The 25,853-nt window shown below is 40.5% G+C and overlaps 2 protein-coding genes across 3 annotated transcripts; both read right to left on the minus strand.

The window, feature by feature from the left end:
* Nucleotides 1-3,581: 3,581 nt before the first annotated feature.
* SMPDL3A (sphingomyelin phosphodiesterase acid like 3A) lies at nt 3,582-16,463 on the minus strand. Of its 2 annotated transcripts, none has more exons than XM_088161866.1 (8): nt 16,035-16,463; nt 14,348-14,561; nt 13,108-13,252; nt 10,073-10,169; nt 8,650-8,828; nt 7,294-7,474; nt 5,260-5,384; nt 3,582-4,095 (listed from the first exon to the last, which is right to left on the minus strand). In XM_088161866.1, exons 1-8 carry the CDS (start codon nt 16,123-16,125, stop codon nt 3,784-3,786), a joined length of 1,344 nt encoding a protein of 447 aa, XP_088017992.1. In that variant the 5' UTR covers nt 16,126-16,463; the 3' UTR covers nt 3,582-3,783. The 2 variants fall into 2 exon arrangements, with proteins under 2 accessions (XP_088017992.1, XP_014732204.1); XM_014876718.2 differs by lacking the exon at nt 16,035-16,463 and adding an exon at nt 15,763-15,963.
* Nucleotides 16,464-18,654: 2,191 nt separating this feature from the next.
* On the minus strand, nt 18,655-22,201 carry FABP7 (fatty acid binding protein 7). The gene is made up of 4 exons (XM_014876732.2): nt 22,045-22,201; nt 21,252-21,424; nt 20,496-20,597; nt 18,655-19,032 (listed from the first exon to the last, which is right to left on the minus strand). Exons 1-4 carry the CDS (start codon nt 22,115-22,117, stop codon nt 18,982-18,984), a joined length of 399 nt encoding a protein of 132 aa, XP_014732218.1. The 5' UTR covers nt 22,118-22,201; the 3' UTR covers nt 18,655-18,981.
* Between the last annotated feature and the right edge of the window lie 3,652 nt (nt 22,202-25,853).

Consider the following 25,853-nt stretch of genomic DNA (forward strand, 5'->3'; position numbering starts at 1 on the left):
CTAATTTGGCAGGAATTCATATGCAGTGATCAGTAGGACAATAGCAGTGTTTAGAATGATGCCTTCACTACTCCCACAACCACCAGAAACTAATTAAGCATACATAGAGTACTTTAAAGTTTTTGTTATTTTTTTTCTCAGCATGTTTGTTTGGATTTTGGTGGGTTTTTTTTGAGGTCCTACCGTTATGATATTCCACACACAGTATAAAAACAGCATTCACCTCACACTGGGGTTCTTTGCAGACCAGGAAACAACTAAACTGGTGGAATTCCTAGGTAGGATGTTCCTCCAGCAGAACAAGAAACCTCGGGCTGACAAATAACAAATGAATCACCTAAAGTGGTAATTTTTTGTTGAAAGCTCTAGTGATAAGCAAATAGAACCTAGTCTTCAGCTTTTGGAAAATAAGGAAGAAAAGCAATCTTGAATGCTCCTTTCTTCATTGACATTGTCATAGTTCCTTTTGACTGGGCATGAGAGGGATTTCCACGAGTTTTATTTTATTCTTAGACCAATGTAACAACTCGCCTTCTTGAGATTGCTTTTCCATGGAGGGAACTTAAATACTGCATTAAACTTGATAGTTATCCTTGGAGATGCTGTGTGCTCATCATTTGTCCATTTCACCACAAAAAAATACATGTACTTAGTTACCTACTTCTGGTTTTAGATTCATTAGTTTTACTGACATAATATGTCACTCACAAATTCTCCAGTCCCATCTCCTTTAGTCATTTCATTTCTTCACACTGATGAGTGAAAACAATAGAAGTGATGAGATCACATCCAGACACTAATGAGTGCAATCTAAAGCAATTAACATGTCCATCTGGATGCACCTTCACTTTGGTTTGGATCAGAAACACACCTTTGTACATAGTTTACTGATCACCCTCACTTACTGTGCCTTTATTCGTGTTGCAGAGTGCTCTTTCAGATGGAGCTGCAGCTGGCAGCTGCATTTCCAGGGTACATCTAACATCCTTCAACTGCTACTGAAATGTGCAGCAGTCAGATCAGCTCCTCAGCACCAACTCTCCTATTAAAGAAGGCACTCCTACTAGGCAGCAGTTCCTGTTAATGTAGACATAAGCTTCCACAGGATTCCCTGTGGAATTCCATTCAGTTCTTCCCTGGATGGGGGCTGAGACCAGTACCTACTGCAGGTAGGTACCAGAATCCATCAAGTGATGTGGCCTCTAGAAGCCAGCAACATTTAATACCCAGAAGAAGTGCAACATGGCACTACTGCTACAAAGAAGTACTTCTTTCCAAAACTAGTTACCTTCAAAAGCTAAGAATTAAATTCTAGAATATTTGAGAAATCCTTGTTTATATGCCTCTAGCTCAACTGCAGAAAAATTAAAACCTTTTTACTCCACTAGGTGGTGTAATTTGTCTTTCTGTCAAATGTAGCCTTACAAATATTCCTCCTAATTCTTCATTTCAAGATGGGCCCATAAAATATCATCTGAAAAGTGAAGCGGGAATCAGGTCTGCAAGAGTCAACTACTTTATCAGGTCATGCTTCTTTGATGTTTTCCATGATTTCTTACAAAAGCTTCTGTCAGCACAGGATAGCTTTCTTGTAGATCATTCCTAGATCCATGAAGGAATAAAGTAGGAACCCAAAACAAAAACATCATGGTCTCCCTCTATTTCCCCTTCTAGGCATGCTGCCTAGATATCTAACCTATCTTGGGGGATATATCCTGGCTAAATGTAACCCTGGTGGCTATAACCCTCTGTCTGAAACAAAAAAACCCAAAAAAACCTTGGCTGGTGCCATTCAATTCAACTTCAAGTGAACTCCACATTTTAAAAAAAGGTATGCCTGGATCATAGCTTGCTATTTAGACATTTGGAGGCATTCATTTGTTTATGTTCACTGACCAACATCTACTCACACATAGACACCAAAAAAAGTCATCTAGTAAGCAGGATGTCCAACATCCCATCAGCAACATATCCCTCTTCCTAGAATTCTGTAGCTGCTAAATCATCACATGGTCCAGCTCTCCCTAAAGTTTAGCAATAAAGAAACCTGTAATGGAAGAATACAATTAGATAATTTTTAGTGTTTCCAGGATGTCTTGTAGGTATTAAGCTTAAATAGAAGCCACAGAACTCACAGAAACAAACCAGCATGGTTGAAAGCTCAAGACTGAACTGAACAAAATCCATCTGGCAAATTGGAGGAAGTTCAGCTATCCTAACAGCTCCAATTGCCCTTATGCTATCCACCCACAAGTCTGCTTGCTTCCCTTGGAAAATGGGTACTGGTAACAGGAATTTTCTTAATAAACATACCCATGAGAATCACAACCAAGGGACACATAGGGAGTCATGAGATTTCAGAATAGAAAATTTATGGCACTTCCGCACAGTCTGTACACTCAGAGTCTGTACAGTACCCATGTTAATTTAGGTTATTTACATATCCAGATCCATTTGAGGCCAGCCAGAGCAGATAGCTCTAAAGAGTTTATACACTCACCATATATTCTCCAAGCATTGAATTTAAAATACAGGACTGCCTGCTGTGCACTGAAGGATTTGTTTCTGAATGCAAATTTAACAAACCAATCATTTCCTCTGTGGATGACTGATGCATGAGAAATCGGAGGTATCTGCATCTACAGTTGCCCATGCTACAGACTCCAAAAATTTATCTGAAATTTTTCTGCTGAATATTTCAAGCTTGAGTAGAAACAAACCCATGAAGTTCTGCAACAGCTGCAGTAAAGGCTTTAATCTCATTATAAAAAAAACCATCAATTGGCTTTGTTTCATAGCTAATTCTACAGCTCATCTTACTCGGGGATAATATAGAGCAGGGTCTTTGTTGTATTTTATTCACCGAAGTTTCCAAAAGTATAGCTCTTTGTGTGGCAGAAAAATGGGTAAAGGTACTTCTTGGTTATACACACACCAAAAAAAGGGCCATCTTAACAGCATCATCTTGTGCGCATATTTAGCCATAAGAAGAGGAAGAAGCAATCTCTGCAATTGTAAATTTGAACATTACTAATTACTAATGTTGATCAGTTTAAACCTGATATATGGTCTGCTTCAAAATCTCATACCAGGACATTCCTTGACAGCTGTATCAATGTAAGACTGTATCTATTGTAAAAAAAAAATAAGCACTCTGTGCTGGGCAAACATATTCTGAAAAATTAGATTAAGCATTTACAGGATCGAGATTTGTGTTCCATTAAGTCACTTTTATGCCATCATTACAAAATGCCCCTAAGAAGTGGGTTTGAGGGATTAACAGGGAAAACTTGGCACAGAGAGATATATAATACTGGCATTGCATCAACAACATAACTGTGCTCAAGTCTCAGCAAATGCAGGTTTTGCTGACTTCTGTTTGCAAATTTTGACACTCGATGGTTGAAACCTGCCCCCATAAAAATCCCATGCCTGAAACGCACGGGCTATGTTTCCACATCCTGAGAAATAAGACTTGGATTTACAAAGACATGAGTGAGTAGCTCCTATTCCCACACACTGGGATGCCTGTTACAGAAGGTACATGACACTTGAGACAACAGTAAAGTATCTGGCCACTGTTACATAGCAAATAAACTTTTATTTAGATGATAAAGGAAAACATATTTGCAAGAAGAAAGATCTAGGGAGTTTTACTGCTCCCCTGAAATGTAGAGAAGTCCCACAGGCTCCCTGTCAACATATCAGTGCTTGAGTGAAAGAACAAGCAGGTTCTTTAAATCACAGGCTGAAGTCATGATCTGCGTTAACTGCATAGAGATTTCATCTCCACATTGCCTCCTGATTGATGCAATCTGTGTATGAGGAGGAATCTAAATATTTGATTGCACATATTTGGCAGGTCTTGCACCCTTCTTCACAGAGAATAGTTTTGTCATAACTCACAATATAGTTACTGTAATACTGCTCAAACAGTGTGCTATGTGGCATAGACAACTGCTTGGCCATTTCATATAGGCTTTCTGGCTTCAAGTCTTCAATACCGTAAGTTTTAGTCAGGATGTATTCTAATTTCCAGTTCGATTCATTTTTCTGATTGGCGTCTCTGAGGTCCAAGTAAAACTGCCAAAGATCCTACAGTTAAAAAAAAAAGAAAGAAAGAAAAAAGAAAAAAATAGGCACTGCTGTATTGCTTTCTTCCCTGCTTCATTAAGTCTCTGGAGTGATATATTGATTAGGAAGCTGTCACTCCTCATTATTCACATGTGAATAGAAGGTCACGTCCCACCCCAAGAGCTGGGCTTACACCCAAAGCTGGTACTTGCAGAGCAGTAATGGTGGGGGGATGGGGAGGAGAAGAAAAAGGAGCCACAAAGGCAGCAGTGGCAGTGTTAGAGGTCTTTCCTGTCCAAACTCCACAACACTCCTGTCTGCCTTAGGAGTGGGGCAAAGGGTGAGGAGCCAAAAATTTCCTTTCTGTGGGCACTACTTGAGGGGAAGAACGGACAGGAAAAGAATGGTCCAGGGAGAAGTTAAGGAAAAGGAGGGATGTCAATGCAGGAGTGAAATCTGCACAAGAAAGGAGCAGCCTGAATTAGCATAGGTCTCCAGAGAGAGACCCCAGTCCCAATCAAGCTGCAGGGTGCATTGTCACTGTACTCGGCAGGGTCAAGATTTTATTCTGAATTACAGAGAGAAAGTCTAAACCATTCACAGCCAAAATAATTACACAAGATTCACTTTATCTCAAAAAATCACATGAAACTACAAAGTAGAAGCCTTCTACTTTTTATTTTTCTTCTAAATTTATCTAACATTTCCTATAAAGAACTCTATATAGGAAGGTGCGTGATTACAAAAGACATTACATGGTTAAAAGTGCTTTCTTCATCAGCCCTTTTACACCCCTTAGAACCATTTCATGGGCTGCATCCCAAAACTCAGGCTATTATCAGCAAACAACATTGGTATGTAAGCATGCTCAGGATTTAGGTGAACCTCTTACACCCTTGAAGAGCTCCCTGCAAATAGATTTAGGATTTTGCCCAGAAAAATACTCTTTCATCCTACATCATAAGAATATTCGACACAGAGCAGAAAGTACTGGGTAGTACTGCAGGCACAGAAAGACTATCCAAGTTCTGTTTCAGATTTCCTTCCCTTTGCCCAGGAAGAAACACTATGAGTAGGCACCAAAGTCCCATCACCAACAGCCATAATACTACAAAGGCTGACGTCTTGCTGTAATTTTTACTGACACTATGAAGTCTTAAACAATGCTTTTAAATCTTTACTTACCAGCAAGCTATAGTCAAAAAGATCATATTGATACAATCTGACACCAGGGTTATTGGATTCCATTTGCAATACACTCTTCACTGGGGTTACAGCAGGTGCCACAAACAAGGAATTGACTGGCTTTTCTGCAGAAAAAGGGAAATTGAGGAGACAGTTTCCTTCCAATCATTTCTTTTTCAAACAAATGATTTTATAAAATACCAACACAGCGAAAGCAAGAGTGACAGGCTTAAAGACATTAGAATTTTTTTTCACCTGATTTAGCTGTACCACTGTGAACTGCCATACTTCCAAGGGGTAGACCAAACCCTGTGTGAAACACTACAGAACCCACTCCAGTGCGTACAACTTAAGCCTGTGTCTGTATTAGAGGCTTCCCAACCAATTCAACTGCCTGTGCAAAACTGCAAAATGGTCTTGCCTATATGTAATGTCTCTGTATTTTGTATATCTCTACTAAAGAAATATTTAGAAACTTTAGCTGCTGTTTCCATCCTGTATTTTACATATTGCTTTATGTATTTGTGATGTTCTTAGAAACACCAGGGTCTGCTTCATCACCTGACCCTGAGTAGCCCAGCAGCTACTGTGTGAACACCCACCTTTACAGCAACTGAAACATGAGGATGTATGTGAGTTTTATTGAGACAGAATGTGCAGGTGAGCACATTGAGAAGTTCCCTGTGGAACAAAAAAGGAAGCCCTAACTATTCCCATTTCTGACAGTGTTACAGTGCTGAAATCACAAACTCAGCCTCCATATATAGGCAGAAGTTTTGAAAGTCTGGAAATCAGTAGATTCTTCTGGAGAAAATACAGCTGAGCTCTATTTCAGTACACTGGTGTTGGCTACAAAATTGCATTTATCTTGAATTTTCTGGAATTTTGTCAAGAGGAAAATGTCCTGAATAGAAGACAGTCTAAAACTGTACAATGTACAAGACAAACACAATGTGTATTTGATTACTGTTTAAATTTTGTCAAAAGATGCAAAATTACTAACATAATTGGAAAGTAGTTACTTGCACATGCAAACTTTAATGACAAATACCAAGATCAGTCTGTTCCCAGTGAAATTTGCAGTAAAGATGATGATTTCAAGAACAAATCAGACAGTGTAAAAAATATAGGTATAAGACTGCATTGAGCATCATTAAAAAAAAAAAAAAAAAGCCAGTTCTTTCACTAGGCTGGATTCTTTTTCACTGGAGATTAACATCATGTAAAAAGGTAAAAATTTGGAGCAGTATTACCTAGTCAACATTTTGGGAATTGCACATAAGAGTTTATATAAATCATAGCTGAAGAGCCATTTAACGTTCGGGTATTTTACATAGATCAAAGCAATGAACTTCTTACTGTTTATGGTGAAGACAAAACTTGTTAGAGTTATTCTGTTATTCTGTTAGAGATGTTACAAGTGCTCCATATGGCCATGCCCATGCTTAGAACTAAGGGATTTTCAAGCAATAAACAAAAATTTCAACTTGGATGATTTTCTTGAAGGGAAATTAGCTGATCTAAGAGATGCAACAGGCAGAGACTTTCTTTCCCCTACCTCCTGCTTACCCTTATCTTAATTAACTTTGAAGCAGCAGGGAACTCAGCAGAGAGGCACAGTAATGATGCAGGAAATACAAGAACATAGAGCATGTCTAGCTGGCCTGAGAACATTCCCTTTGACACATTACACAATAGCAACTGGCTGGTATAATTTGCCCATGTCACTGAGAGAGCAGAGAGGAAAGACTAGAAATTCTTGTCTAGGCATAAGCATTCATTAAAAAAAAATAGGAAGCTTGGGGAGTCTCTGTTGACATCAACAAAAAAAGACAGTAACCCTTGCAAGGTTCTCTTTTGAAAAAAAATTGGAGTGTGTGAGACTTGAACTCTTGCAAATAAATAACAGTATTTCCCAATTTCCTTTTTTCAATTATTATTTTTCACACAGGCTGACTTGAAAGAACATGCAAGAGAGTATTAATTTGCTTTCAATCAGGAAGAAAAAGTTCAGGAGCCAACAAGCATCATTACCTTCTTCATCCAGGAGGACCATGATACTATCTCTATGTGTATGTCCAAAAAACTGGCCCGCAATAACACTACTGTATTTGCGAAAAATCTTTACCAGTCTCTCATTGTAATACTCCCTGATAGCTGTAGTATTCCTTGCATATGGCAAGTATCCTACTGGGACATGACCTATTATATACACCTAAGGAATTAAATACAGAAAGCACAATTAGCACCTTCATTTGAAACTTAAAATCTCAGCTGTATCCTAGAAGTGGTTACCACAGTTTCATAATAATGCTGCCTTTAAAAATGGCATTCTAAAAGCTGTAAATCATAACCTTTTTTTAATATAAAATCCCGACAGTAAGACCTCTAAAGTTCATAGTATCAATTTTGTATCTTATTGGGGAGAAAAAAATGTTCCAATAAATCTATGCACGATTTTAGGCCTAAGGAAAATGTTATCAATTACTTTAAATGAAAAAAATAAGTTACTAGGGGAAGGCTTATAACTTAGTATCTCAAGGGGACAGAAGAAAAAATTTAGGTTTGAGTATTACAGAGTCTACACCAGAGAGGCAGTAACCAGAAACATGGATACCTGGTTAAAACCCCTCTGTCTGAAGTAGAGAATCAGTGCCAACTGCACACACCAACTAACATGTTGCAGGGTTTCCTGAGGAAGGGAAATCTCGCCTTTCTCTTGACTGTAATATAATATTCTAAAATTGCAACACTGTAGCAAAATGTAAACATGCTTCAAATTAAACACTGTTGCTCAGATGATGACCTAATCCCCATACCAATCAATCAATCAATCACTCAATCAATCTATCCGGAGCCAACAATTTAAACTTTTACTTCAAAACCTGTACACTATAAGACAAATTATTATAACACTCAAATCATAGCAATTACTGCAGCTTAGCTAAGTTTTGTGGCTGTTAAACTCTTTTCTAATTTCTATTTTTGATACTTTAAATTACATTATAATGCAAATAAAATATGTTAGTTTTTGTCTTAGGCCAAGAGCATATATTTTAAAATTAGAGGCTATGTGTAAAAAGGTCAGAAACTGACTTCTACAGTATTTTACATGGTAGGAAAGAAAAGGTATTTTACTTTATAATTTGAGAAACTTAATTCAGCTAATTTATTAATTATTGCAGTAAAATGTGTGTATTAAAGGAGGAATTATTAAATTATTAATTACTAATTAAATTATTAAAACTTTGACTTTGCAATATCTTTGGCAGCGTTATTATTCTTCTAGAAGCATGTTTATACTTTCATTATATTTACTCCTTCCTTTTTTTTTTTTTTTTCCAAAATTGAAATGAATAAGCAATGATAGCTTCTGTTCCTGATCCCTACCTTTTCCTTCTTTTGTGAAGAGGTTTCAAGTATTTCCTCCAGCCAGGCAAACTGGTTGGCTGGGTCAGTGATATTCACAGTTACCTTGTTGGGGCTGTAATACAAATTTGTGTTCAGGCTGATTATCCTGAGTGGTTGATGGCTATTACTGGATTCAAACAGCTGCGTGTAGAAGCCACCTGTGAAAATAAGACCAACATCATATGACAAATTAAAGACCTCAAAGCACAACTTCACAATCAAAGTACACCACTGACAAAATACTCATTCTTCCTCTTTCTAAAAGAATATCATGCTTATTCAAGCCACAGTGACCTTGTCATAATAGACATGTTAACAATATTTTCAGCCACATTTTACTAGAAGTTGACACTGAATTATTTATTAATTTTTGCCTGTATTATCTTTGTGTTTATTTGACAGTATTTAGATGCAATTATCTGACACACAAAAAGTGCCCTGTAATCTTTCTTCCACATTGACAGATACAGTAGTTCTTAAAGGTCCATACTTCTTGAAATACAGCAAACATACAGGCTCCTACAGGAAAAACTGTTTGAGCTAAGTAGCCTTGTACTCTGAAAGTCATTTAACTTCAGACTGATGATATAATGAAAAGTAAGGATCATATTTTTCAGTCCCTGCTCCCAGAATTCTCCATGGCTTGCTTCTTCATAGGTATAACTTCATCGTTCATGGACTTCTATGGAGCCATGGCAAAAGAAGCACAACAATATAATTTAACATAAGGTCTGCTTCTTTGAGTTTTATTATCCTTATTCAAGTTTCTACTTCCACTCTTACCCAGAGTTTGCTCTCATTCAGGACACAAAAACGCAAATTAAACTTCCAAATCCCTAATGTCTGAGTGGACTAGAAATTGGGTTGAACTTTTCAGTCATTTGCTAAAAAGAAAAATTCTAATGAGGATATAATTATTCTGCCAGATAAGTAAGTTGCACACAAACATTAATAGCATAATCACCACAGCTATATGCTATCATAACCTGAAATAAAATGCACCTATTAAGGATGCCCTGAAATACATATACCATTTAAACAGAAATGACATTTTAACAGTTTTTTCCCATCAAAGTAAAGTTTTCATGTACATCATATGACCTCATCTAAAAAGTGTTACGAGGTCTTGAAAGCAGAAAGATATATCACATGCATTGGTATAAGGTCAATAACACTAAACATGTTACAAAAAGTGATAAATATTGCATCAGAAAGTAATAAATGTATTCTGAACATAGGCATTGCCATTCAAAAAGATAAGTTAATTCTTCCAGGAGAAGCATTACAGATAATCCATCGTTCTGACTCATCCTATGAGACTTAGCTAAACAAACAGGACAAATCCACAGAAACATTAAATCTATAAGCCCTAGCTTCACAATGTATTGCTGCCATACTTTACCTTTTCTGAAGGTATTGATTGCTTCATCACTTAGCCAAGGTTTCCAGAAATCTGCTACAGCATTGTAAACTTCACTAGTAGTTACAGGAAACTGGTCCTGTGAGAGAGGAGAACCTGCCTAAGTCTTAGTATTCAGACACACAGACAAAAAAACACTAAATGATCCTGCCTGACCTCTTGCATAATGTGTAAGTGTATCCAGTCATCACCAGGAGGAATTCAAGAAAGGAAAAAAACAACTTCTGAATATCCAGTATTGCTGATCAGGAACAAACGCCTAAACTTAGAACTGAGTGCATGGCCTTGCTAATGCATTATTAAACTAATGCCAGAAATATGTCAAGCCTTAAGAATACAGCAGAATGGAAAACCATACATTCTGCAAAATTAATAAATATATCTACTGGCAAGTCAAAGTCTAAAAATAAAGTCTTTTGGATGAATATAAGTTTCTTTTTCAAGTAACTTGGGTTTCATAGAAGCTACCCAAAACTCTACTTTGGCCCTCAGGAACATTCTGGTGAAATTCACAAATGTTTTCATGATGTCCTTCTTTTCTGACAAGAAAGCATTTTAAAATATACAAGAGAAAGTTTTGTCAGTGTTTTCTCCCACTGGCTCTAATTAGGACTGTAGCACTCCTCAGTCTGAGCCACAGCCTGATGAGACCCATGCTCTGATCTGACAAGAAGATATCAGCCTGTCCTTGCCTTTCCTAAAATATCTGGAGTCTTGGTGCTAGAAGGAAAAAAACAGGGGTTGAAAAAAATTCCAGTGCATGTTTTCTTAAACATAAAATTTGACCTTTCTAAGATCTTTAAAACTATGTTATTAGAGGTTTAGGCACTAAGTCTCTGTCTAGGAGCAGAGCAATCAGATGTCTGTTGAGACATTTGCTGATTGCAGTGCCCAGACATGAGTTGTTAGGATAGCTTTGAGACAGAGGTAACAGTCACTAACAGACACAGCAAAAACATGATTCCAGATAAGAGGCCATGTTATGGACTGAAGGTGCTTTGGGCCCAGGCAAGTCAGTGTTCTCTGAACTTCTAGAAGCAGTTTGGGGATTTGTTTTAAGCAGGAGCAAGGGTGTGAAACAAGTAAGACTATGCAGAAAGACCAAGGTCACAATATATGATCTGAAAGGTATCCCAATGCTTGATTAACCTGAGAAGTATTTTAACATGTTTTGCAGGAAAAATCACCCAGGACTGTTCAGCTGTTAAGACAGACAGCTCAAAGCACAAGAGAGCAATAAAATTCTTTGGTTCATGGTGAAAGCACAGCCTTTACACTTGCTTTGGAACAGCCTACACAGTGTGGCTTGCTCCATATCACTTCCAGTCTACAGGACATTTGCCAAGCCTATCCATATGAAAAAAAGAAATGTCATAAAGAGCAAAAAACAAACACTAAAAAATCAAACAAGTTGAAATGACTCCATAGTGGGGATTGTCTGATCCCATGTTTTTCAAACAATAACTGAAAAGCATGCCAGTTCTTCACATTGGTGAAGCATGGCATTTCAAAGTATCACAGAAACACTCCTGAGTGGCTTTGTGCAGGGAGAACTAACAACAATCACCAGTTATTCCAAACACCAGCTTGTTTCAATTTTCTATTTGCTGCCTATCTGCCCCTCCTGAGCATCTTTTCTTTCTGTCTTCAGATTTAATTTCACAAACAAAATTCATATTTGTTGAAGAAGTCCCTACATTCTTTACAAGGTTTTTGTAGGGTTTTTTCTCTGTCAAAGGAGATTGCTGAATGACAATGATTCTCTGCTAAGATATTTTTTTAAATGAAACAAAGTGAACACGAAACACTGCGTGACACTTCAGTTGAGGTGTTATTTATCGAAATACTTTCCCAGTGGTTGCTAGTGAATCAACTTGTCCCCGTGTCAGTGCATATGAAAAGCCGCAGCTTTACTACCACAGTAAGAACACAAAGGACTGAAGTCACAGTTTGGTTTGTGCACTCACACTTCCAATATACATCTAGCTGTTATTTTGTCTCTCACATTTCCATTGCCCTGTCTCTCAGCACCTCTACTACGCCCCTATTTGGAAACCACTAACTCTAGCAATGACACGGGCAATCACCTGCTGCACCAGGTTGCTGTACCAACCCACACCCTGACAGGCCTAATAAATACCACAGAAAGCTGGAATACAAGCCTTGAGGATGTGAAGGGGTGTTATTGAATTCCCACAAGGAATTTTAAACAAAATACTTCAGTTGACCTGCTTCCCATCCCTTCCGATCCCCTCACATCCAATGACAGCTTTTGCTTCTGATCCATTGTGCTGCCAGATTGACCCACAACACACTTTAAAGGACAAGTGAAGCAACTATTTACTTTTGAGTATGCCAAGAACAATATTCAGCACAGTCAAAGTGAAAAAATACCATCCTCAGCTGCACATAACTAGTGAATCGTCCATGTGATTATTTCTAAATGTCCAGTGAGGAAAGAAAAGCAGACATATTTTTAATGGTAGTGGCAAAACTATGCTAACTTTACAAAAATTCTACCATTACTTTAGTTAAAAAACAACAAAATCTAGTGATGCCAGCTGACAGATTTCCAGTAGGCCTTTCAGTAAGCTTTGAAACTTACCACAGGCTCACAGGTCCATTAATGATGTCACTTCTGGTAGATTAAGTTACTGTATACACATGCATGACATACACAATGAGGAAAAGCATGTATGTATTAACTACATTGACACGTGGTGGTTCATGAGAACCATGAGAAGCCATAAGAAATGATTAGCAATAAATATCTGTGACCTCAGGCCATGTATATTCTACCTGGCATCAATGTTTCATTAGGTAAGAGAATAGAGAGTGATGTAGTTTCTGTTCTAGAGTGGAGCTATTTATAATATTAAATGCTAACTGAAAAGCTATAGAATTCTGTTTCCAGAATAACAGTTACACATAATTAACTCTTATTTTCCAGACATGCTTTCCCAGGAGTTAGGAACACACCCAATATGGTGTATGAACAAATTTCTAACTTGTTTTACCTGTGGCCAGTAGTCATGATTGCCTAAGGCTGGGAAAACCTGAAGATCTGGAAAGAAATTACGAATTGTAGAACTCAGATTACCAATTATGCTAATGACCAACTTTGTGGAGAGCTCTCTTACAGGAACATGAGGAGGGCTATCTCTGAAAAAGGAAAAGGTTTGATTAACAAACGTTTGTTAGCAACACAAGGAAGGCAAAAATGTCTGCAAACACATTTACATTCTAGCATGTAACACTACTATACACTTTAATTAAAATCACAGAATGAAAGGCTCTCTGCAAAGGCTTGTTTTTTTAAAAATATGAACAAGTAGGCTTGTTTAGACAATGTCTATCCTATGATTCATATTTATCATAATGAAGATTTCTCAGAAATTAAAGTGATCATTTTGAGCCATTGTGTAGTATGTGTTATATATCTTTCATCAGCTGCGCATCAGTTTCTTTTTTCCCTTTTAACAATATCCTGTTGAAAATTAAGCACAATAAGGTAAGTGAAATAAATTCATTGCTTGCCTTCATATATTTCTTAAGACTCTTTCCCAGCAAAAATAAGTGATATAACATAAACAAAGTTGTTCTCACACTCAAAAATACTAGTCTCTTTGATAAATTATCCATTGATATATGCCTTAAAAAATTGTGTGATGGTAGAATTGAGAATTCTGCTATGGCAAAAGGGTAAATCAATGCTACCTTTTACAAATACCTAGAAAGTAACAAGGCATTGTACTATGCCTTGATAGCACAGTACTATGAAGCTGCTCCCTTTCACAATTCTTTGTCTGGTCCCACTGCTAAGTCACACAGAGCCTCACAGGTAACATCTTTGTGAGAGAGTATTATTAAGCTCACTTTATAATACTGAAGACTGGAACAGGAAAGGTAAATGTTCTTACTCAACAGAGGCTTGCAATGAGTCAGTTACTGCCCTGACCTTTCTTTTTGCTTTTTCTACTTCCCACCCTCCCTGCACCATTTATATTAACTCACACTAATATAGCCATATGCTGAATATCACAATGAACAGTCCAGTAGTTATTGCAGAGCTCAAAGTCTGCTTCTGAGGCCTTGCATTCTCACTCAGTCTTCCTCTTAGTAGCCATACAGACAACTAAAGGGATAACTAGCATTTGAGAGATACTGAACTCAAATCTGTTGGTGCAAATACAAACATGTGAGTTGCCACACTATCTGGCTATCCAGCTTTAACTGCAGAGTGACTTGAACACTTACCCTGTCCAAATCATGAATGAAACCTGCTCTTTTGAATCCTTCATGAATGAAAATGCTGACAAAATAAGTTGATAAGGAGAATCACACAAAAAGTCTCCAAAAGGGCCTGGGTTGGAGGCATTGGCTCCTTTGGAAGAAGAACAAACTTTGGTGCGATCAGGGGTAATGTGGTAAGTTGGATCTAAATGTAGGTCAGATACATGCCAGAATTGCCCTGTTTTCAGAAAACAAAGATGAAAGGAAATGCATTATTTGCATTTGAACTGGATATACCAGGGTAATGCCAAGTTTACTCCAGTTTATCTACCGCTCCTTGTATTTGAAGTTAACAAATTGTTGATTAGCCTGTCTGATAAGTGTGGGCAAGTTCTTCCTGAGAGTCCTTCATGTAGACTGCTTAGAAAAAAACAAAAACAGAAGCAGAGGTACGGGTTTATGCTATTCACCAAAAATGAAATGGAGATCGGAAGGAACTGAAAAATTCATTAATAGCAATTTGGAAACTGGATAGTAGAGGAGGCAAGAGAAGAACTTCTCCCCTCCGCTTGAAAAGAAAGGGACCTGAATTTTAATTATTTTTCCAGACCTTCCCTGGCTGGAAGCTATTGTAAAAGGTGACAAGAAAGATGTCTAGAAAGAAAAGCAAGAAACAGCATGTGTGCAGAGACTGGGCTTCTCACCATAGAGCAGTGTGTCAGCCTTACCTACTCACTACTTTCCAGGCTGACATGGTCTCAGCCACTGTTACATAGCAGTGCACAGATAAAGGAGCTGAGAAGTATAGGAATATACTGAATAAGATGAATGAAATCTCTGTTAGACTATCAGGCTTCAAGTTCCGCGTAAAATAAGAGTAATTTATTTCTGTCAGTTTCAAAGCACTTGGTAAAGGCACATATCTATCTGGGGCAGTGGTTGTGAAATAGGCACAGATATAAATTGATTTTTCACAAGGTCACACTCTCACTCTGTGGCTGAGCAGGCACCACACGACTGTACCCCATGGAGTTTTATAGCAGGAATCAAAGACCGGAGGTGATCTTCGAAATCTGTAAAACTGTGACGCCTGCAAACAGGCGACAAGACAAACGCCGGGACACACCTGCGTGCTTGTTCCGAGGCAAGTGTGAGTAACACGGACGAGAATTCTGTGGGAAACCATTTCGGAGCACTCACCTGCACGCACGCCCCGAGCGGGGATAAGGCCAGGCAAAGCGTGTGTGTTTGCTGCCAGCACAGCCCAGCACAGCCCAGCACAGCCCAGCACAGCCCAGCCCAGCCCAGCACAGCCCCAAATGCGGTGTTTGCAGTGCGTGGCTCGGGACACTGCGCCACAGGCAGGGCAGGGCTCACCTCACCTCACCCGCTGGCCTTCCTGGACAACTAAATATAAACCCCGTGTAACCCCCCCGTACCTGAAAAGAGCCTTGTTGACTGATATAGCAGTCACGTGCGGCCGAAGCCAGTTGATACGGAATGCTACGGCAGCAGGTTATGTGCGGGGAGCCAGGGAAAGGGAAAGGAGCCGCAAGCGGGGACCGTGCAGCCCGCCCCCCTCTCCCCGCCGCGGTGCTGGCAGCGGCCCCCGGCCGGGCCTCCATTGTCGGGCCGCCGCTCACCCGCCTCCCCCGCCCTCCACGGGCGGCCCCGGCCGGGCCCCGCAGCCGCTGAGCCCCGGCCGACTCACCCACGGCAGAGCGGGGTCGCTGCGGGCCGGCCGGCGCCGCCTCCAGCGCGGAGCAGAGCAGCGCCAGCCCGAGCGCCACTCGCAGCTCCATGTCGGCCGTGCGGGAAGGAGCGCCCGGCCCGCCGACGGCTCTACCCGTGTCACCGCCCCGGCGATGGTGAAAGAGGCGAGCCTTGGACGGCTTGTGCAAGCCCCAGGCCTCCGCGGGGCCGCCGGAAACCACCGCGCCCCGCCCGCACCGCTCGGGGCCCGAAGCCGCCCCAGACCGCGACCCCGCTGTCGGACGGCGGCTCGGGCTGTCGCCTTGAGCCGGCCGTGCCCGGGGTGACCTTCAGGAGGTGCCACCCCCGGGTCAGCGCTAAGGAGCTCGCAGGAGCCAGGCCTGGGCGCTCGGGGCTGCGCAGGGCTGAAGTTGGGGCGGCGGCTGATGTGAGGGCGGCCTGAAGGAAGGCTGTGCTCGACACCTCACACCAGTCTCTCTTGGAAGGAAGGTTTCTCATGGTATACATGTAGAAATGGATCCCGGTTACTTATAAGCCTTTAAAAAACAAAACAAAACCACCCACCTTGATGAAAAATACTATCAAGTACACCTTTAATACAGTTTAAGGGGAGTAATGAGGTGTATTGTAAATATAAGCCTCCACTGGCCAAAGCTTTCAGAACTGCTGTTTATTGAAGTCAGAGCAGTTCTATATAGAGAAATAGTACTTGGTGTCAGTTTTAGATGATCACAATAATAATGTCATGGGTCCTATGGCTGCCCTGAAATGTCCCATTGCTCACTGTTCTGTTCCTGTCAGGGCTCTGCAAAGCTGTGTCAGCAGCAACTGGAAGTCCCATGTGTTACTATAATCCTCTCTTTTCCACTCCTCTGAGCAGCATCAGTTAATTCACAGGCACCACTTCTTCACTTTTCTCTCCCTTATTTAATTTGACACTAATAATGTTTATATTTAGAATAGTGGACAGTAGCTTTTGTTTAAAGGGCTACTTTTCTTCTTCGTTTAAAAGTGACTGTAATGCAAAATAGTTATCATTCAGGGTTTATTTGTAAACCAAGTCTTAACAATTTGCCTCTGCATTCATTTCCTAGTATTTAAGAAAAAAAACCTACGTTTTTAAATTCACAACCCCACAAAGCATTTGTTGCACACATAAATTACAGTATTGGGAAGGCAAGTCTGTTTGCTACAGTGAAGAGGGAAAAGCAGCTGCTCCCAACTTTCTGAGAAAAGGTGGCTGGTAAGGACAGTCATGTGGCAAATGCACCCACAGGCAAACAGGCAGCAGCAGAGGGAAGGCAGAAGAAGGCTGCATTGGGTACTGAATCTGAGGATTGTATGGATTGACAAAAACAGAGGGTAGAAGATGCTGCTTAAAAATAACTTGCACTATACCAGTGAAACAGACCAAAGCACAGAGAATGGAGCACCCCATACCACTGGATCATTTCTCTGACTAAAAAAAGATAGCTCTCAGATTTTAAAAACTATCAATGTCTAACAAATAAGATATATTGATAAAGGTTTATAATTAAGGGCTCTGTCTTCTAGACATAGTGTTTCCCACAAGAGAAAACAGACTTGAACGTTCCTCTCAAATTGGTTTTTGTGAAAAAATAGAGCTAACAACATTGAATTTTATATTTGTGTAGGGTAAGTGCTAGTTATGTGTGAACTTTTTTTTCTGATGAGTTACCCATATCCTATATCCAGGGATACAAGAAGCCTCTTCCCATATCGCATAGCAGATCTGAAGGATGAAGCGTGGGAAGCAGGGCAGGATGCCCCTCCTGCACCTCTGGCTGCAGCCACACACACCACTTACAGAGCAATGACCAGCTCAATCCACAGCTCAGCTTTGCCTTTGTTTACAAGGCTGTAGGTAGCAACGCCTCCCGCCCGTTCTCTGAGCCAGTGTGTAGAAAATATGGATGCTCCAAACAATCTCCGTGCTGCCAAAAATTTGTTTCAATTTTCCTAAGCGTAAGGCAGTTTTTCCCACTCTGGTCTTTTAGGGATATATTGTTCAAGTATAAGGGTTTAATTTCTTATTTAAGAAGCATTTTATTTTAAATTGCTCACAGTGCAAATTGTTATCTCTTGTACATCTTAGCTATGAAACTTAGAGGGAAGAGAGAGGGAAGTGCAGTAGGTTCCTGCTGTACTATTTTCCTCCCATTCCTATGGAGACTAATGTAGGAGAGTTTCCATGTTGACCCTTTCTTCCCACCCTGTGAAAGTCTTCAATATTTGCATATTAGCATAAAAATAAACAAACCCCAAACATATCAAAACAAATTAAAAACTCTTCAGCTATTAAAACCAGAACTCTACAAGCTCTGGACAATCATCTGCACTTAGTAACAAGTTCCCAGTGAAGAGCTGAAACTTACATGAACATCTCACTTCTCTGTCTACATAAACACAGTTAACTTTAGATTTCTCCAGCAAAAAGCCAAAGTTAATTTTTCATTTCCTCAAGTACTCTACAGTGCATAGGAAGGCTGCTGCATCATTGTGTACCATGTGCTTTTCTGGCCTTTAACTCAGAAAAGGGAACTTTGAACACCTCCCTCGGGACACCAAAATATTAGCTGATTAAATACAAAAGGAGCACAGGTTTAAAAAATGTTTTAATTCGTTTTATCTGCATTCCAAAACAATTCAAATATTTTTCATTTACTTTAAAAAAAATAAAAAAGAAAGGCGAGTGTTTCAGAAATTTAATGCCAAGTTTAACCTGTTTCACTATACAGCACAAGCATGCCAATTTGATGGCACAGCTTTTTTTTTTATAAAAAACACCCCCCTCCCCCCAAAGAAAAAAAAAAAATCTTTATTAACCTTCCATGCCAGAAATGTGCATTTTAGCTACGATCAATCATGGACAGGACATTAATCCATCCAGCAGAAGTAACATCTGGACAGAAGTCAGGTATACTCTATGCTTTCTCATAGTGGCGAACAGCAACCACATCACCAAAGGTGAGAGTCTGCAAGACCAAGGAAAAGACAGACATGTTAGAGGCTGAACCATTTTCCGTAATGGTTTAACACATTATGAAGTCCATGCTAGATCGAGGTTGGTTTACATTATGTAATCTACAGAAGAACAAATAGATCTAGACTATCAGCATTTTAAAGGAACAAGAAGCCAAGCCTTAGCTATAGTTGCTGTAAGAAATGATACTTTCTCCTTGCTGCTTTCATACCCAAGAAACACATAATGCACATTTACAAGGCAGCTGTTAAAAATTTAACTTACTGTTTAATTTTTCAAATATAGCATTGTTTTAATACAGGCTTAACACTTTTCCCAAAGCTTATCCCACTAAGATGTGTAATCTAAAATTCCAAGGCCTCTATACTACTATGCAAAAATATCAACTCTAGGTGAACCTTGTCTTAAAAAATGCAATCTGTACCCCGTGAAGCTAAAACTAGCAAATACTCTAGTCACTGCAGTTGTGCAGAACACCAACTACAGTGTGCATTCTGGAGGTATTTCCTGAAGTAGAACAGGGTACCTAATCGTATTCAAATTCCAAAGGACAAGATTTTCTGTAATTTTTCTTTGTGAATAGCTGCTTCAAAAAAATCAAAGCATGTGTTTTCCCTCGAAACACTTGCCATGTTGCATTTCAGTATGCTTTAAAGTTTGTACTTATTTGCAAGTCCTTGTCCACACAGATACATTCCGAAGTAATTAGGAAACAAAATAACTGGTCTCCTCCAACAACCAAGTCTAATGGATTCGTATAATTGAAGACATTTTATTTTTGAAAACTATAACTATGCCATGAAGAGTGCTTTCCTGGACATTAGCTATAGCTTATAAAATTCATTCACCCCATGGTCTTGTTTCTAAAAAGTTGGGAAAAGCAGGTAAATTTAAACTCAGAATTTTCTCCACACAATTGCTGTTTATCATAATTTTTAACAAGATAGGAGGGATGTCATGATCCACTAAACCCTTTATTATTAAGTATGAAAATGCTATTAGCTCCTGCAATATTGTCATTTTATTTTCACAGGAAACAATTTGTTCTGTGTAAGTAAATACTTTTTTTTTTTTTATGCGTGCATACATAAATCAAGTTTTTAAAGAAGTCTAAATTGCCACTGGCAACAGATCATTTCCTGTATAATCAAGAACTTTGTATCATTACAAGCTCACCAGGACTTTTTTCTTGGGTATTTACACAAAAGTCTAGAAAGAGAACATACATAGTCTAGAAATCCACAGGCTGGTCTCCTTAAAGGCACTAGCGAGTTTTTAATTGTCAGTAAAACAAGACACAAACCAAACTAAAATATTTTAAAAGTCCCTGCTAGCTTTCCTCACCAATTAGTTTAAGGGTTTGTGTCTAAGTCACACTGTTCACAAAGCTTGAGATAAGGGTAAGTTGGGAGCTTTTGCAGTGCATGTGAATGTTCAAGTGTGCTCTATACTTACCATCACCATTTTGCCATCCTTTATTTCTCTGACAAAGTTTGTCTCTTTGCCATCCCATTTCTGTACGTGCACTAGCTTCTCTCCATCCAGGGTCACAACTGACTGTGAGATACCAAGAAACACAAAGACATGCCTTTATTTAGGGTACTCGGGATTCTGATCACATATTCAGCATGCACTGTTCTATTGAATTCTCTTCAATAGATGGATGTGGATCTAGAATGATAAAGTAGTCCCAGCCATTTTAAAGCCAAGGCTATGAATTATCCTAGTTTTAAGCATGAAATCCACAATTCTTGTTTGTGTCAAAGGATGAAAAAGTTGCTTTCTTTGAATCCCAGTCTCATAAGAACCTGCTTCAGATGGGGCTTGGAATAATACTTGATGTTAAGCCTCCAAAGGTGCAAGGAAAGAGGCATCTGACTATTTTGACTGGGAAAAGTTAGGCCAAATAATATTTAGCTTGTGAGAAAAGCAGGCAACTAATACAATCAATTGACTTTGGAAGACCGGGAGCTGGCAAAGTGATACATTCAGAAAAGGCATGGTGTAAGCAGGCAGGGCAAGCAAGACTAAATCTTGTCTTTTTTTTCCTCTCCTGTACTTCGCGGTGCTGTAACTACTAACAGCAGAGTTTACAGAAGTTACTAGTAGCATCAGAAGTTTTTTTTCTTTAGACCCTACCAATGGCAGAGCCTGCTGGGCGGGGGAGGGAAGCAAAAGGGAGAGGAGACTGCAGCCCCGGAGTTCACTTACTTTGCAGTTTCTATCATCGGGAGTAGTTTCATCAAATTCCTCTCCGAGTTTAAAGCTGATTTCTGTGTTTTTGAAAGTGCTTTGGGTTCTGATCACTACTTTGTCCCCCTCACTGCTGATAATCACAGTGGGTTTAGTCACATTCCCCACTTGCCGTGTTGCAAACCCCACTCCTAGACCAGTCAAGAAAAAAGAGAAATACATCAAACTTCGAGATTTTTTACTTTTTTTTTTTTGTTCTTTTCCACATGTGGAAGTACTGAGATCTTTCACCCCACTCTACAGCTATAAGCTATCCCTGTGAAACGCTGCTTTCTGCTTCTCTCGTGCCCTTGTACCGAGAGTATCCATCGCTACTGTCCTCCCAGTTGTGGCTCCGCGCCCTCCCTCGCCGCCGGGCACGGCAGCACCGCACTCCGCCCGCGATCGCTTCCGCTGCTCAGAGTTTCAATTCCTTATCACTCCAGCATAATGATTTCTTTTTCGCTTGGTTGTTTCAAACTTATCCGCAGGCAGCACGTGCTCGTCTTTCACACGCTTCCCTTAGCTCGGGGGCATTTCCCGGAGCCTCTCCCACACAAGCACACCCGGCTCCCCAGGTGAATGACTCGCATGGAATTCGCTCCATGAAGAGAAGCGCAGCCGCCAAAATCACCCCCTCCATCACCACCACTGCTGCCAATGTCTCACCTACACCTCTGGCAATGGCGGGGAGTCTTATATTTATTTTCTTTTTCCCAGATGGTGAAAAATTCCAAGATTTCCTAAGGCGCCGCCGCCCGGCTATACCTACCCAGTGCCTTCATATACTCGTCGAAGTTGTGGCTGTCTACCAACTTCCAGGTGGCGCAGAAAGCCTCGACCATGGCGGCCGGCTACGTGTTCCGAGCACGATACAGGGGATAGCAGGAACGCCGGTGCCGCCGCGCCGCCCCGCATTTAAAGCCGGCGCCCGGCGGCGGGCCGGGGGCGGGGGGTGGCCGCGGTCCGCCCCCGACGGCCGGTGCGCAGATGCCCGGACCGCCGTGGGAGGGCGCTCCCGCCGCCGAGGAGGGGCGAGGGGTGCCCGGCCGGGCTCTCGGCCGAACGTAGAGGAGGCAGGGGTAGAGGTGCTGCCTCCGCCTGCCGCTCCGCTCCTCGCCTGAGCCGCCCCGGGGACACCCCCGCCCGCCCGCCTCGCTGCTAACGGAGCGCGCGGGCAAAACGAGAAGAGGGCACCCAGCGTGAAAGGCTACTGAGTGAAAACACAGGATCGTAATGCTACTGCAGAACACCAGCTCCAACAGTTTTCCCATGAAGATTTTCAAGGCCGTTTTGGTGCTGGCCGAATGCAGATCCCTTTACCCTCAATGGCATCTGTAGATATACTGTCTGAACTCCTGTTCCTGGCTCAAAACAGCGTCTTGGTTCCATAGTTGTCATCATTTGAAGATTAAGAATGAAGATAAAGGAAAAGAGCTTAAAACTTTTTTCTCTTTTTCTTTTCTGCAAGAAAAAGAATGTCTTCCTTCTAGTTGTTCTTTGAAAATTGTTGAAGGCATTAGGTGGTCATCTTGTGTGCTTTTCAGAAAGCAGCCTGGCTCTGTTGGACATCCCATGATGTCAGCTTTTCCTGACCTATAGCTTGGATGGATTCCAGAATAGTGAATCAAGTACTTCAGCTCTTGAAACAAAACTCAGGGACTGAGCGAAAGATAATTTACTGAATTAGGAACAAAACCTCAACAATTTCCCACCTAGTTCAGCCATACGAAATACAAATAATTAAGAATACTTTTCTAATATTTTTTAATTAGTTTTTGACCATCATTTGTATTTCTTCCAGGCTCTTGTAGTATGACACATTCTATGGTTGTAGGGCAAATGATGTTTCTGGTGGGATTTTAATTTAAGCATGCCAGGTTGGGTGGGGCATTGAGCAGCCTGGACTAGTGGAATGGTGCCTGACCATGGTCAGGGCCTTGGAACTGGATGATCACTTGCAACCCAAATAATTCTGTGAAATTATAAATTTTTAGCAATATCCTCATGAACTGGCAGTGCCTCCTCCCCCAGTACTGACAAGAAAAAGTTATCTGTTCATATAGATTTTGTTTGCAGTAGCCCTGGAGCCCCTGTTTATTATTCTGGTGCAGATGTGTGCACAGAACCTGGGAGAGCTCGTGCTGTCTTTGCTTACTGTATACAACCAGCCTCATGGACTTTGTGATATAAAACTCCTGAAAATTATTCAGTGCCACTCCTGGTAGCTGGACTCCTCAAGGACATTTCTGCCTTGCACCTTCTTCCAGACAGTGCTGCAGCCTGGCCTTTGGGAGGCAGCCTCTTCAGGATCCTTCATAATTTAAGCAGTCATACCTACACTGATGGGACAGCTCTGTTCTGCCAGGATTTCTCAATGTATTTAAATAAGACACATACTTAGTCTGATGACCCGCCCTTAAGGGGAAGGAAGCACATAAGAATTTCTTAAGAAAAATTCTTTAACACTTTGAACCGTGCTTCAAATATAAGATAGGGTCTGTTAAAATGTTCGCATTCCTTCCTAAACGGATAGGTTTCCAGAGTCCTCACATTGTGTTTTATGATGGTGAGATCCCCCCGTCTGCATTAGCAATAATTTGGGACCAGGGTAAATCAACAATAGGAAATGTTACATTATTGACTCCTTTGTCGGGTGATAAGCCACAATTAAAAATGTTTTCCATAGCATCTTATGCCCTGTGTTTGATTGTGGACCCTTATGCAAGAGTTATGCTAACATCAAAAACCAGTACAAGTCATCTTGATCGACATAAATATTTTGTTATGGCTGAAACAGAGATCACAGTGTAAGATATACTGACCTGGTGTGCATTTTAGGTTGCTGCACAAGAGACCAGCTTGGAGTTTCTTTTGTGCTGTCAGCACTTGGATGATTTTAACAGACTCTGTACTCCTGTGACAAATAGTATCTCTGGAGATTCTGAACAGCCAGGGATTCATTCTCTTTTACACTAAACCCTTTGCACCACCTGGGCAGTGTAAGTTGGCACATTTGCATTCCCTATACAAGGTCTGCTTAAAAGATGAAAATTCTGCAGCTAGATATCCTTGTGTAATGAGTAATCTTTGCTTCCAAAGGCCATTTGGTGAGACTGCTCTAACCTTCAGCCTTCAAATACAGGACAGACAACCTGCGTTTGGCTATTTTTTCCCCTGTTATATCTGTGCTTCACATGCCCTCAAACATTCAGAGAATGAGGCTGTCAGCTTCATTCAGCCTTCATTCTGTACTTGAAAGGAAAAAAAAAACTTCTTCAGGAAAAAGAAAAAAAAGAATATGGTGGGTATGGGAGGAAGGGAGCACCACCTCTTGCTACACCAATTCAGTTAAATCTCTGTTTTTTCACCATCTTTGTAGTAAAGTAGCCAGGAATACTATGTTAAGGGGATACTAAGTTATAAGACCTTCAGATAATGTAGTGATGATTGCATTATTCAAATATTTCTGGCAACTGCAGAGCATCTTGTACCCATATGCGCAACAAAGGGCAGCAGTGATACCAGGGCCTAACTCCCCTGGTACAAAAGCAAATGTAGGCATCCAGAGGCCTTTTAGGAATTGAATTCCATTGAAAGCCAACAGGATTCAGAGTCCTAGCTCACTTAGGCATTTCTTTAAATGCTTAATATTATGAAACATATAGGGGGGCTACTTTTGAATTAAGGAAACTGAAAATAATGTGCAACTGAAAGAAGTTTCCTCTACTTATGGACAGCATGCTAGGGTATTCTCAGCAAATTTTAAGCTTGTTTGAAGCCCTGCTGTGAATCTTTGTTCAGCTTTGATCTCACTGTAATAAAGAAATGAACAGAGTTTAGTCGCTATTGTGTCAGATGGGATGATGTTGTTTCAGGGCTGAGTGTGATTTCGTTTTCGGTGCTGCAGAAAAACATTATATCAAACAGGACAGTTAAATGTTCTTAACTAAAATTATTTCATATGTCCTCTAGTTGTCTAAGAGATTTGCTGATCCCTCTAATAAAAATGAATCATCTCAGTGCTGTTGGTGAGTCACAGAAAATACCTAGGTTTATTTACTCTTATCAATGGATAGCTCATTAGAAATCCCAGATTCAGCAAGAGATAAATGCCTCATGGAAAAGACACCCAATTATGCAGCTGCACAAGCAAGTGGTCACAGAATGGCCCCAGGCACAAAGTATCTGTATGAATCCAGTTTTGTGCTGTATTAAATGCCATGGGAAGGGCTTTGCTGGAGCTTTGGACCAGATGATAGGCGAGGTGCAAGGTAATGCAGGCAGGAGCAGGAAAGACATGCTTACGCCATATCCTTCCTAAGAGCATGACATATCTTAGGCAAAATTTAGGAACATGTTCAGCAGGTTTCCTGCCACTGTAAAGCTCATGCAGAATAATGCCAGGACAGGCTAACATTAGACACAAGTCATGTTAAGGTCTAATTCTGGTATTGGTTGCTAATTGGTGAAAACGAAGTTGTCTGTGCTCATGCATTTCATTCTTGTAGACTCTCTCTTACGTTACAAATTGGTGTGACATGAGATTAGGGGAGTCCTGGAACGTAAATACCCACTAAT

The sequence above is a fragment of the Sturnus vulgaris genome, chromosome 3 (assembly GCF_052056855.1).
Source record: "Sturnus vulgaris isolate bStuVul1 chromosome 3, bStuVul1.hap1, whole genome shotgun sequence".
Lineage (NCBI taxonomy): Eukaryota > Metazoa > Chordata > Aves > Passeriformes > Sturnidae > Sturnus > Sturnus vulgaris.